At 42.9% G+C, this 14,183-nt stretch overlaps 1 protein-coding gene across 1 annotated transcript in view; it reads right to left on the bottom strand.

Moving 5' to 3' along the window:
• Window positions 1–2,892: 2,892 nt before the first annotated feature.
• Mboat1 (membrane bound glycerophospholipid O-acyltransferase 1) overlaps window positions 2,893–14,183 on the bottom strand; it is a 108,367-nt gene continuing 97,076 nt past the window's right edge. Inside the window, exons 10-13 of the mRNA XM_021180393.2 lie at window positions 13,711–13,775; window positions 11,403–11,535; window positions 8,169–8,320; window positions 2,893–4,148 (exon numbers count right to left, since the gene is read on the bottom strand). Of these exons, the coding sequence (XP_021036052.1) occupies window positions 4,028–4,148; window positions 8,169–8,320; window positions 11,403–11,535; window positions 13,711–13,775 (471 nt within the window). The 3' untranslated portion in view covers window positions 2,893–4,027. The remainder of the gene's footprint in view (window positions 4,149–8,168; window positions 8,321–11,402; window positions 11,536–13,710; window positions 13,776–14,183) is intronic.

Genomic DNA, 14,183 nt, shown 5'->3' on the forward strand with positions numbered 1-14,183 from the left:
GCAGGCCAGAGGACAGTGAAGTTGCTGCCCTGGTAGAGAATTAGCCCTAAGAAATAGTTGCTCTAAATTTGCAAGAAAGCAGGGATAAGGCCACCAACCCAACTGCTTTCTAATTTGGAGGTGCTGCATGTCCCCAGGGCATCCCATAGTACAGGGGTCTGAACTACATCTTTCTGAGATCATTGTATAGGGCAGAGAATGGGTCCCCAGCATCGTTTAGTTGCTAAAAGCACCAAGCCTACACCAAATATAACACATATTATAAATAAATGCATTCATTAGTGAATGGATGGAACAGGCAGTTTGAGACTATGTAAACTCATTGTTTGAGTGCTCTCCCCCACATAACATGCTTCCAGTGTTCTCTGCAACCACAGGCCTTTACCTCAGAAACTAATTTTGAAAAGCAGAAACATCTCCCAGTGCAAACACAGCTCAATCAAAACTGTCAAGAGCAATGACGCATTAAACTAATCCATTCAATCCTTCATTCACTCAACAAACACTTACTAAATCTTCATTACACAGCAGGCACTATGCCAAGTGCCAGAGACAATGGAAGAGAAAAAGATGAAGTTTCTAGACCACCAAGGCTCTGGTTTTCTTAAAGCCTCTTACGTAGTTCAGATGTACAGTGGAGGTGAAGAAGCAGGTCATCTATTCACTGCCCAGACACTTCAAAGAATGTATGGCTTGAGTCCTACCAGTCCCAGGGATGCATGTCAACTCCTCCAAGACCCCCTGCTGCCTTCTCTCTTAACTAGTTGGAATCTCAGATTGAATTTCCTAAGTCTTCTCTCAACTGCCAAATAATAAGTACAGGGCTGGCAGTGATGGTGTGTGCCTTTAATCCCAGATCTCAGGAAGCAGAGGCAGGTGGATCTCTGAGTTTGAGATCAGTCTTTTTAAAAAAAGGCAAGTACAAAAACAAACCATTAAAAGAGAATATTTTACATTTGTCTTGAGAGAGACAGGGAGAGAGAGAGAGAGAGAGAGAGAGAGAGAGAGAGAGAGAGAGAGAGAGAGAGAGAGCCAAGAGGTGGAAGAATTCTCAGCAGTTAAGGGTACTTGCTGTTCTTAAAGAGGACCCAGGTTTAATTTCTATGACTCACCAACCATCAGTGACTCCAGTTCCAGGAAATCTATGCCCTTTCCTGGCAACAGGCACACACATGGTGCATATACATACATACAGGCCATCATTCATACATATAACACTTTTTAATAACAATTTAAAAAGCAGATAATGTATTTAGTTTAACCCAAAACTCTCCGCCTAACCCATCTTTACTAAACACACATTCTACTTCAGACAGCCTAGAAATCTAATGCAATCAATACAGATTTCCCTACTGGATTTATAAACCAGATCTCCCCTTCTAGGTGCTGTCCCTTTAGAGCTTATGAAAAGCCTCACAGAAACAAGATGGTGGCCCAGCAGTCACATCTCCTCCCGTCACCAAGGTTCTCTCAGAAGTGGAGATGCTTAAGAACAGGGAAGCCTGGTACGAAAGAGCATCTCTGTCATGCGGCCTGCTCATGCTTCCTGTCGATCCTGATTGTTACCATGCTCTTCGGTGTGAAAGCTTTTTCATGTTTGTACCTCACAACATCCCTGCTGGAGGCTCGGGGACATTTCAGGCACCTACATCCCATCCTCTAGCACAGTGGTTCTCAAGCTTCCTAATGCTGCAACCTTTAACACAGTTCCTTATGTTGTGGCAACTACACCCCCACCCTCCCCAAACCATACAATTATTTCATTGCTGCTTCATGACTGTATTGTTGCTGTTAGGAATCAGAATGTAGATATAATATGTAGGATATCTGATATGTGACCCCCGAAGGCTCGGGACCCACAGGTTGAGAACTGTTGATCAATCACAAATACTGTTCTTGGGTTCTAGGGCAGGCTTGAGTTCCTGGTTAACTCTGAGTGAGCCTCATGTGCTGAGTTCATACTACTTAACCATGCAGGATCCAGAAGGCTGGGATAGCCTGCCCCTTGCCCCTCAGCAGAAGCCTGCAAGGCAGCCTCCCAGGGCTTGGTGTACCCTCCCCTCTCCTTCAGCTTCCACAGATTTTCTTCTCTGGCTTCTACTTCCTCTGGCTTCCTGCTGACGCGTTTGTTTCTGTTTCCATCGTACCCAATGAGGTGATGGCTACACTGAAGAGTATAGGTAAATCTCTTCCTGTCCCTAAACATCACAGGCTAACCACAACTTACCCAGAATGTACACGATATTAGCTATTACAAAAGCAATCCCCAGACTAGTTAAGATACAAGGGAGATTATTCTTATTCTTTCTGCAAATTGCCATTTTACATATGGAACTTAATCATCATTAGATGCTGGAATCCGCAAGTGGCTCTTGAACCAATCCCACACTGGTACCCCCGGGAGGGACTATTGTTCTCCTATGTAGCACCAAGACTGGATAAGTTTTGGTTAAAAGACTTGCTCATTTCACCATCTTAAGACACACTAGAAAAGACACTCACGGAAAACCCCATGGATAGTAGAAGCTCACACAAGAATGCCTTGGCCTTAAGTCTCAGTTGTATCAATAGTTCTGCAACACAGGACCACTAAAATGTCTAATCCACATTGCCTTCCTCTGTGGAGGAATAAGCCATACCTACAGAGCTGTGGACGGAGATAAGAAATCGGGTAAAGAAGTCGATCTCCATTCCTGACTTACATGGTAAGTACTGACCACGTGCTAGAACTTAAAACAACGAAAACTTCAGCTCAGCATGCATTTGTGAAAATACACACGTCTTGATACAAACAAAAATAATTTTTATGAGGAATCATTTCTTAAAATAGAAATATATTATTTATTCAGTGAGAAACTAATTTTTTTTAAATCAATTGTTCAGAACAAAATTTCACCTTCCAGGCCATTTGATTGAGGCACATCATTGAAGCGCATATTTTATTATTATTATTATCATCATCATTATTATTATCTTCCACATTTTAAATATTATATTTCCTTCTTTCACATAGACTATTTTATCCAGTAGAAATTCCCCGAAGGAGCTACAGCACATTCATAACAAAGACAGAGTAGAGCACTGTCGTTCGCCTGCAGCTTCCTGACATGACAGATCACCTAAAATAAAGCTGGCTGTAGCCCGTTACAGACATTACCAGGTGTCTACACGTTGGCCGTGATCATCGACACTCGCGTGATATGCAGAGACGAAAGGGAGCCTCTGCATGGTGAATGCAGCTATTTCTTGAAAAGACATTTGGCCGCCTTTGGACGGTGTGCTGGTATCTGGGTGCCTTCTCAGGGTCAATAGAAGTCAATCGGATTCAAGCACGGGAAATGGAAACCAGTAGCCCCCACCCGCTCCCCAGCTCCTGGGGCATGCAGGCAGCTTTCTGATGTCTAATCTTGGTTCAATTCAGAAGGAAAAAAAGGGAATACATTCCTGGCGGGGTTGGGGGTGATAATGTAGCTGGTTTGGGGGCGCATCGATCCATTCAAGCATTCAGGGGCTATTCTTCCCAGTTCCTGGAGGTTTTTTTTTTCTCCTATATCCTGAAAACTCCCCTCCACAATCTCTTTCCTCCAAGGGCTTTTGAGCATAAGAGTTGTGTCCACAGCCTAATAAGTTGCACATCCCAGGGTCTGGAGTTGCCAAGAGAAAAAAAAATTCATGCCTGGGAATGTTCTGATTTCAAAACTCCAGACAAGTCATCTCAGCAGACACCTCCTAAGTGCCAGAGGCAACGGCTGGAATCATACTTCCAGATTTCAGTAGGTGCAAATGATTTCAGAAGGCCTACCCGGTGGCCTCTTGTCTACGCTGTTTCTGAAAGGCCCTGTAAAGAATGCAGACAAAGCTAGACATGGTGATTTAATGGTACAAAAAAAAAGACATAAAAATATTCCCTGCAGCGAAAAAAAATACATGTAAACATCTCCTCTGAGTCACTGGAGAACCCTTGAGCCTGTCCGTTATGTCTTCCCAATGTCCCGCAACTCTCTTGTTCATCGTTTCTCTGTGGGTATCAGTCTGCCTTCTTCTTTACAGAATTTGGACTCTGAGACTGCCTTTGAGGCTGGCGTGGTTTGATTGGCAGAAAAAGGATTATCAGCAGACATATGATGTGTAAAAAAAAGAACACGGACCTAGAAGTAAAAACACAAGAGTTGTCTTTCAAAGAAGAACGTGAACAGAAAACACATATGACATCATCTTCAGTGGGATGAGAGGAGGCCGTGCTCAATGGCAGCAGAAGCATCGATTCCCAACGACTCTCTCACTCCTGGCTCTGGTGGGCAAGCAGGCCAGGGATGTATGAAACCACAAAGCTGGGTGAGGCAGACATAGCACCGTCCCACTGACATGATCAGACCAAGAGAATTAACTGTGGGAAGCCAAACATTCCAGCTGATCAAAAGCCGGGGGTCAGAGCACATGGGAGTTCGCTCTGTCCTCTAAGCACAGGCACAGCCTGATCTCCCACCTGTTTCTCCAGGTTGAGGAGCTCTCATCTACCTCAGGAACGGGAAGGATCCTGATTTACTAAAAGCTCTAATTCTATGACTCATTGGAGAGGCTTGTAAAGAGGCGCCATAGCGCATGTGTGGTCAGAGGATAACTTTTAGGAGTCAGTGTGCTCCTTCTAGCACGGGTTCCAGGGATTGAACTCAGGCTGTCAGACTTGCACACCAAGTGCTTTTAGTGGCTGAGCCATTTTACTGGCCCAGGATCTCGATTTTGAAAACTCCTTTTAGAGCCTTGGAAATAGCTTTCATCCAACCTAAACAAGAACCAAATTTTACTCTTAAGATGGGTTGGGGTGCCACTGCCACAATATAAATGCTAGGTAAACACTGGGCACAGCCTGCTAATATATACATGTAAATAGAAATTGCGTTTGTTAGCATAACTGTTCCAGATCTACTGGGAAGGCTAAATTAATACTTTAATCCTACTCCCTCAACCCTGCCCTCAAACTCACATAGAGATCTGACTGGCTCTGCCTCTCCACATTACTGAGATTAAAGATGCAAGCCGCTACACCAAGCTATCTGTTTTGAATTGATTTCTTAAAATCTTAAAGTCCTGGTTAGTGTTTACAGGTACCTGTTCCCAAGATGTCTGGTGAAAGAAAACAACATTTTCATTGTCTCTTTGACTTTCCCTTTCCTTGCTTTGTAGCTATGTAAGTTACTTTACTGAAACATCACCTGCTCACCTGTGCCCCCCTCTCTCTGTCTCTGTCTCTCTGTCTCTGTCTCTGTCTCTCTCTCCTTCCTTTCTCTGGATGGTAAGGACTGGACCTAGGACTTCTGTGTGTTAGGGAAGCATTTGTCACTGAGCTGTTGCCCTGTGTCCCCAATCAGTGCAATGTTCTCTAAAATCTAAAGAAAAAACAGGTCAAAGGCAAAGGATCCACTCCTCAGTAATGACCAGGCCAAATATCTCGGATCTAGCCTGAGCTCCTCTACCGTTGGCGAGAGGAATGGCTCCCTAAAAATGTTTAGGAGCAGTCAAAAGCACCGCCGTCTCGTCACTTGCTCTTTTGTCCCTTAAACACTAACTGCTTACGATGGCAGAAGCACAGGGCCAGGATACAGCTGAGTGGTGGAGAGCATGTTGTCATGGATGGAGCCTGTCTTTAATTCTTAGCACTGAAAACAAAAAGTGTTAAACTGCGATTTCCAAGAGAGCATGAGTTTCCGCCCTGTCCCCTGGGAGAACAGCAACAGGAAAGGCACAGTGGTCCTTTGGTACCCACAAGGGGACCAGTCCCAGGACATCTGCTCATGCTAAATCTCCAGACCCCCCATGTCCTTAGAAAATGGTGCAGTACTTGCATATAATCTATAGAAGCCTTTCCTATTCTTTTAATCACCTGTGGCATACTTAGAAAATCAAATATACTGTAAATGTCTAGAGAAAAACAGCGAGACGAAAGCTCCGTGCATGTTCCACCATAGAACCAGTTTCCTGTGGGCTCACGGGTGCAGCCCCATCTTCAAGCAGGAAGTAACCCACAGAAGACCCTGGACCACAGTCATGACAGTGGATAAACTGAACTATACAAGAGAAAACAAAGCCAAGGGAAGGATAAGGGAGGCTATTTGTATCTCTCCTGGAGAGGAAGCGGGTGTCACATGATGCTTCCCTGAGATTCCAGTCACCCCTCCCTCCATGCATGGAGTATATACGATGCACAAAACTGAAGAGGGGTTTGCTTCTCACTGGTGAAGCCAGCATGCAAAATATTGATGGTTTTGTAAATAATCCAATAAATTCATTTTCCCCATCTGGACTTGAGAGTCTTTCTTTGATCTGTCAGCTTCTTTTCTATCTGGGGAGCAGATGTTTATGTCTTTCAAGGAAAGTCATGAGAGACATCAACACAGACCCCACAGCATCTTAAAAATACTCTCAGCTCATGGATCAGAGGGTCAACTGTGTACAATGAACTGCTATTTGAATAATAAAGGAATAATAATAAAGTGACTGCCTAACTTGTGTGTAAGAAACACTGCAATTTAAGGGGGCCTCTTAAGGGAAATCCTGGACATAGACTGGATTCTCAGAGGTTAGAGTCAAGATGGCAGGAAACTCCGACTCTTAGGTGAACACACCTAAGATACTTTGTTCTTTTACTCTGGCTCATTTCCCATGGGATATGTGGCCATTATGTTAATTAAATCCCAGTACACAATCAAGAAAAGCAAACTTCAGTGTCCTTGTAAGGTTTAGTGGCCTTTCCTGACAGTCCATAGCTCCTCTAAAACTTTATGGAATATTCCATCTTTCGATTATGCAAAGTCTCAAGTTAGCTACCATTTATTGAACATACTCAATACTGACTTTGGGACTCTAGATATAAACAGCGTCTGTTCTCAAAGAACTGGCTATCTACAAAAGCTATTTATAAATTCTAAACCATCTTCTTTTTTTAATGTGTGCATGTGCTTGCTTCGTTTGAAGCTTATCTGTGCATCTGTATGTGGAAGCCAGAGCTCAGCTGTTGTTCAAAAACACTGCTCATTTCCTCTGAGACAGAGTCTTTCATTGGTTGGCCTGGTACTCTCCAGTTAGGCTGCACTAGCCAGCAAGCCCCAGGGATCCTGCTGTCTCTGCCTCCCCAGCGCTGGGATTACAGCTGCACTGCCACATCCGGCTTCTCATGTGGGTGCTAGAGATCGAACTCAGGTCCTAAGCTTTCAAGTCAAGTGCTTTATTGACTGAGCTACCCTGGGGAAAATTCTAACATCCTCACATATTGAATTTAAAAGAGCATTGCTTAAAAATAAGTGCGTGAATGAGTATTGGTGTTTCAAACGATTTCATAGGTTTCTTTTTCTTTCTCTTTTGTAACTTTTGGTTTTCTCACACACACCATATCAGAAATGTAAGTGAAAGATGGAGTCCATCTGAGAAATGAGTTTGTATATAGCTGTCCTTCACTGCTTCACTGCTGGCCACTAAACTTATCCACAAATAAGCTACAGATCTGAAAGGCAGCTATAGTCACCTTCTGTAAACGGCTGTGGCATTTGAATTTCCCTTTGTTAGATTTAATAGCTCTCTTAAGAGTGAGTCGGAGCTGGAGAGAGGGTTGGGTGTATACAATGATGAGGACTTGAGCTGAGATCCCCAGAAAATTTATTTTTTAAAAAAATCTGGGCATGTGGGTATGGCCAAATGTGTCAGTATTCTGAGTACTAGTGTAGGTTTCAGGGGAAGGACACAGGGGCAGAGTTAGGATGATGGCTTGGGCTTGTTGGCCACCAAGCCCAGCCAAAATATGGCTGGAAGAATAGATAGTCTCAAGCTGAAGATCCTCCTGCCTCTATTCGCAAGTGCTGGGATTACAGATGTACGTTCACCACCCTGTCCAGAGAATCCTCTGTGCTTGTGTTTTATATCTACCTCTTCCAAATGCACTTCTAGAGCCTTTCACACATTGGCAATGATACTTGAAAGCATCATCACAGGTACCAGTGCTCATGTGTTGGCATCTTTGGGACAGTCACTGCCTCTTAAGGCTTCTACGGGCACGTTCAGAGTCAAGTTGTGTTTAACTGTTCTTAGCAGAATCCCTCAGTCCATCGGTTCCATTTACCAATCCTGAAGTCAAGAAAAGGTAAGTCAGGCAACAGCTGAGGACCAAGGAGACTTACTTGTATAAACTGATGGTTGGCTCGACTGCCAACATGACGAAGGGCGCCGCCGTGTAAGAGACAGTCAACTGAGTGACAGCCCAGGTCACCACGTCATAGGCAATCTTTCGAGCTTTGGAAGAGAGGAAGTGGTGTCTGTAGTTCTTCCTCACCTGCAAACCAGGAAGGCAGAGGTAGGAGGCAGGAGTGAGAACTGAATTAACTTCCACTCAGTCACAAGGGAAGACACAGGCTGAAGAGCATGACCGACTCTTTGAATTGTACTTTCAACCAAAAAAAAACCCTTCCATCCCTTTTTTTATTACATATATATATATATACATGTATATATGTAATAACACAACATATATACTATATGGTATCCTTTTTAACCATTCCTCCCCCCACACACACACAAACACAGAGTTTAAGAACATGTCCTAGAGCCTTCCAAAACCTTTTCTATTTATATGTATCTACATTTATATTCTTAATGGCACTAGCGTATTTCTTTAGTCTATTTGAGATTTTTTGGTGTAATCTGTTATAGATTTTTGGCCATGCACATAAATATTAATCTTCAATGTAATTTATGGTAATTGGGGGAGACTTAGCTTGCCTGCCAGGCCCTTGTCTTGCTGTTACAGTTGTGCGGTGCATACTCTGTACTCTGTTATATTTCCATGGCTATAGTAGTGCAAGTGTCAATTGTCACCAGAACTGAAAGCAACTGCTATTTACTGGGTGCTTACTATGCAGGTATCTGTGCAAATGCTTTATACAGATCGTGTCTGTTGAGTCTTCTAGCAAATGACTAGCACTGCCTGGCAAAGCAAAAACCTTTCTTAGGCTGGGAATATGTGGTGATTAGAATATGCTTGGCCCAAGGAGTGGTACTATTAGGAGGTGTGGCCTTGTTAGGGTAGGTGGGGCCTTGTTGGAGGAAGTATGTCACTGTGGGAGTAGGTTTTGCCAGTCTTCTCTTGTTTGCCTTCAGAACAAGATGTAGCTCAGCTCCTCCAGTGCCATATCTGCCTGCCTGGATGCTGCCATCCTTCCTGCTATGATTAAAATGGACTGAACCTCTGAAACTGTAAGATAGTCCCAATTAAATGTTGTTCTTTATAAGAGTTGCCTTAGTCAAGGTGTCTCTTCACACCAATAAAACCCTATGATGGGATGTGTCTAGTTGGTAAGTACTTGTCTGTGACACACAAAACTCTGGAATCAGTCCCCAGTGCCTCTTAAAACCAGGCACAATGGCATAGGGCTATGATTCCAGCAATCCAGTGTGATCCAGAGGTGGGGGCAGGAGGATCAGAAGCTCAGAGTCATTTTAGATACATATTTTTGATACATACATGTTTTTGATACATACATGTTTTGGATACATACATTTTTGGATACATACATTTTTGGATACATACATTTTTGGATACATGTTTTGAATACTTTTTTTTTTTTTTTGGAATCTGGGATAGCCTGAGCTACATGCAATTCTGTTTCATGATAACAAACAAATCCCCCACCACCAACAATAATTCTTTTCACCTGCTCTCACGTCCTCAAGGATACTCTAAGCTCCATCCACTCAGAAATGCTGTGCAGCAGCTATGAAATTTTAATAGCTAAGGAAGTAACCTCCAGAAGCCAAGACTTTCATGACCGCTGAGTTCATTCTCTGGCTAGAAAAAAACTTGGAAACTCTGCTCCACCAATCCCTCTCTTGCCACTTGCTCACTAACTTCCTTCTGAAAAACTGTTTCCAAGGCTGCAATAGACAAATCTACATAAATCAAAGCTTGTGCCAGCAGAGGCCACTGGGGTATAGATATTTTAAGGAACGATACGCTGAATACATCAACAGAGCAAAGCGCTGACCTTTATTTTGTAGTTTGTTCTGACAATCTGTTCTTCGGTTTTGTTTCAGAATCCAAGTTGATATATATAAGAAGAACAAATAAAAGCTCTTTCCTGCTTCTCATGTTCAAATATGTATTTTAATTTTTTTGAATTTTTAAAATTAGTCTGAACAGCAACTTTCTACCTTGTTCACAGGCAGAATCTGATATACTTTGTCTAAGTAGAAGAGGGACATTCAGGGGAGAGCTCTTGACTTATTTATTCACTGTGATGTCTGGATACCTACACTGATTGGCATGTGGCAGGGCTGCTGGGATACCCATAGAAGACAGCCTTGGTAAAGAGCAAGTGCTTGGGAGATAATCCAGCTGTGAACTGAATACCCAGAACCCACTTTAAAATAAACAAAAAGCAACAACAAATAAAAACAAGGCAAAAAACCCAGGCCTAGTGACATCCACTTTTGTGCTGTCACCAGCTAAGTGGGAACAGGCAGACCCCTGGAAGCTCACCAGCAGCCAGTTCCAGGCCAATGAGAGATTTGTCTCGAAAGGAAAAACGATAGTGGGTGCTGTCTGAGAAATGATATCCAAGGCTGTCTTCTGTTCTACACACACACACACACACAAGCACACCTACATACTCGCCAACCCGCATCGCACCATACACCTACCTCACACAAAAGGAATAAATAACAAAATTTACATTATAGCACAACTCATGTCATTGAAACAAGAAAGCCCATAACCATGGTCAAAGAACAAAATTAAATCAAGTACAGAAGCCTATACTTCACACAAATAATTTGATGCTTTGATTGCATCAGACAGATGATGGTGGACCTGTCGCCAGTAGACTCAGTTCCTCAGGCTGCAACCTCACTGACTGCCAGAGCCATGGCCAATTACTTCTCAACTTAGCATAATGAAGTGCGATATGAAGCAGGGTAGGAGCGAACTGAAGTCTGGTAAAGCCTCCACTAATTAATAAACCTGATCATCTTTATATGCACATTCCGTCTGCAATGATTAAAAGTGTCTCCATTTCTCAAGGGAGTCATTTGTTGCTCATAAAATTCTTACTGTTTTACTCTCTGCAAGTGAATCAGTTAACCACTTTTACAAAGACAAGTCCTTATACATAGAAGTACTTTTGCAATAAGACAACTTTTTACATATTATATGATTTTTTTTCCCCAAATACTATTCCAAGAAAACAAAAGTAGCATACAGGGAGGAAGTTAGCACTCGGTATCAAAAAGCCACTCCCAGCAACCCCACAGCTCCAACTCACCAGAGCAACAACAACCATCACACACACACACACACACACACACACACACACACACACACACCACGTTGCTAAGAGACCCAAAACCTGAAGGAAGCTTACCGCTCTGGCTGCCAGTGTGACAGGGACTCCAGTTAGGAATGTGAAGTAGTATCCAGGGTAGACGCCGTGCCACAGAGCAGACAGGAGGAAGGTGAGCACTGTGGGGTACCAGGGAACCCGCTCATAGCACACACTGTGAAGAGAGGAAGGACCACCAACCCGTGGTGAAAACACTGCACAATTCCAGGGACACTTGCATCCCTTCGGGCAGACCCTACGGAAGTCCTTAGATCCATTCTGAAAGATGCCTGCCTGACTCTTAGCAGGAGCTTGCGATGAAATCTAGGCAGCCTGTGCTTCTCTGGCATCTTTGAGCACTATCAGACATGCACTCCCTGGCTCCACTATAAGTCATAACCTCATTAGACTAATTGGTCTGGACCCTATCACATGGGCTATTATCACAAAGGTCTGGGTGGTCTCGTTCAACTCAACACAAGTTCCTGCCTCATAGATGCAGGTTCCACCAAAGGGAGCATCCACTAAGGGTACTGATAAGAGTGTCAACGGCATTAAAACACCTGGACTCCATATGTGCATCTTTTGAAATTATCTTCATTTAGCCAACATTAATTCATCTTTCCAACATGCCCTTATGCCATCTGACTAATGGACATTTTCATCTTGGAACTCCAGGGAGAAATTAGTGTGCTAGTTAGAGGAACTGCTCAAAGCCTGTCAGATTTTAAATGACCAGGATAGACACTGAGCAGCCCTTACCCCAAATGCCTGAGACAGGCCTTTTCAATATCAGACCTCTTTTCTTTTCTTTTCTTTTCTTTTCTTTTCTTTTCTTTTCTTTTCTTTTCTTTTCTTTTCTTTTCTTTTTTCTTCTTTTCTTTTCTTCTTTTCTTTTCTTTTCTTCTTTTCTTTCTTTCTTTCTTTCTTTTTTTTTTTTTTTTTACAGAATTCAGATGTTTGCAACTGCATAAATTATCTTGGGAATGAGACCCAACTCTAAAACACAAAGCTCATTTGTATTTCATGAACACTTTCCATACACAGCTGGAATGCAGCTTCACCCAATGCCGCAGCATGGATGTTCTGACTGCTGTCTGTCCTGTGAGGTCAGAGGTGAAATTTTCCACATACGACATCATGCATCAAAGGCTTCAATATGGGGACCTTTGCTGCTTCATGTTCTCGGATGTCGATGCTCAATGTGGGAACTACACTGTGAGAAGCTAGAAAAGTTAGCTGATTCACTTGAGATCTTATTGATTAAAATAACTGATAGGAAGTGACAGGGGCTTTCTCTCTAAAACTCAAGTCTATGCATTGCCAATCACAGTCAAAGGTGGCCAATATACACTGTAAAAAGTCAGAGTGTCCTAATAGGAAGTGAAGCAGAAAATTCAAGCAATTAGCATGGATTCATCACCAACGGTTAAAAAGTAACTGATTTTTAAAGTTGTTATTATTATTATTATTATTATTATTATTATCATTATCATCATTAATTTTTTAAGACATGGTTTCTCTGTATAGCCCTGGCTGTGCTGGAGATGGCTCTGTAGACCAGGCTGGTCTTGAAATCAAAGATCTGCCTGTCTCTGACTCCCCAAGCCTGGGATCAAAGACCTGAGCCACCACAACTGATATACGTTCAGATTCAGGGGGCCATTTCCCTTTTCATTAGAAAAAAAGAAATATAACTGAGATTAAAAATACAGGATTAGAACTCTATTCTCAGTAAGATTTCTTTTTAACATGAGGACTAGGCACATGCATTTTTAAAAAAAATTCTTTGTGTCATTTTGCATGAGTGAAAACTTTTATCTCTAACATTTTTCAGTCTTAATCACCTTGGGCTGGGCACAGTAGCAGCTCTCATCAGGGATTTGACATTCACACTGACTTCTTAAGATCTAAAATCTAGACTCTCCTGGGTATCAGGCCATACATCCCAGAGGCCAAAGGTCTGGTTCTTGGAACTGACCTTTGGCCCTGTGTCTGTCACTCAAAACTCTGTGACTTTGGGCATGTCATGTAGCCCCTCCCTTTCACTTTCCATGGCTACTAAATGGGGTAATACAACTAATGACGTCTCACAGGATTGCCAGAAGAAATAAACAAGTGTGTGGAACAGAGTGGTGAGCATTATGGGATACAATGGGCTCAGACAGAGGGTCTTCTCAAGCCACTGTGCCTACTTCTTTTATTTACAAGATGTGCACGTTAATGTCAAAGTGTCAGACTACATTGCGGTCAGCAGCTGCATGACTGGACGGCAGCAGCTGCTGCTCACCTAGGAAGCCCCTAAGCGCATCCCTGCCAGGAGCAATCAAGTAGCTCTTGTGTCCCTTACCATTTCAGCCACGTAGATGTCTGAATATTCCAGTTTTCCAAGTACATTTTGAAACTCGTGGCAGTCTGAAAACAAGAAAATAACACCTATCATTAGCTTTAAAAAATACCCAAGCAACGGAAAGTCCTGCCCAGACTTCCCTTGCTCGGAGCTGGTGTGGATTCCGAGCGAGATTACTCACAGTCCCATCAATCAGCTGTTCTGCCCCCGGCAGTAACATTTTCTGGCATTTATAAGATGCAGTTAAGCTTTGGCTTGGAAACTTGAATCTGCCCAGAACTTATTTTTACATCAGTGCAAAACTGAAGGAGGGGGGTCCTGTCCATCCCCTCCCACTCTGATTTCCTAATAAACGAAGTCAAATGACTAAAAACTACTCTAAAATGGGATTTACCACACAGAAAGGTCGATCACCGGATTGTAGGGCTTTGGGGGCGAGTTACGTGAAACTGTTAACTTTGTACTTTGTAACC

Source organism: Mus caroli, unplaced genomic scaffold (assembly GCF_978045245.1).
Source record: "Mus caroli unplaced genomic scaffold, Mus_caroli_1 scaffold_15, whole genome shotgun sequence".
Taxonomy (NCBI): Eukaryota; Metazoa; Chordata; class Mammalia; order Rodentia; family Muridae; genus Mus; species Mus caroli.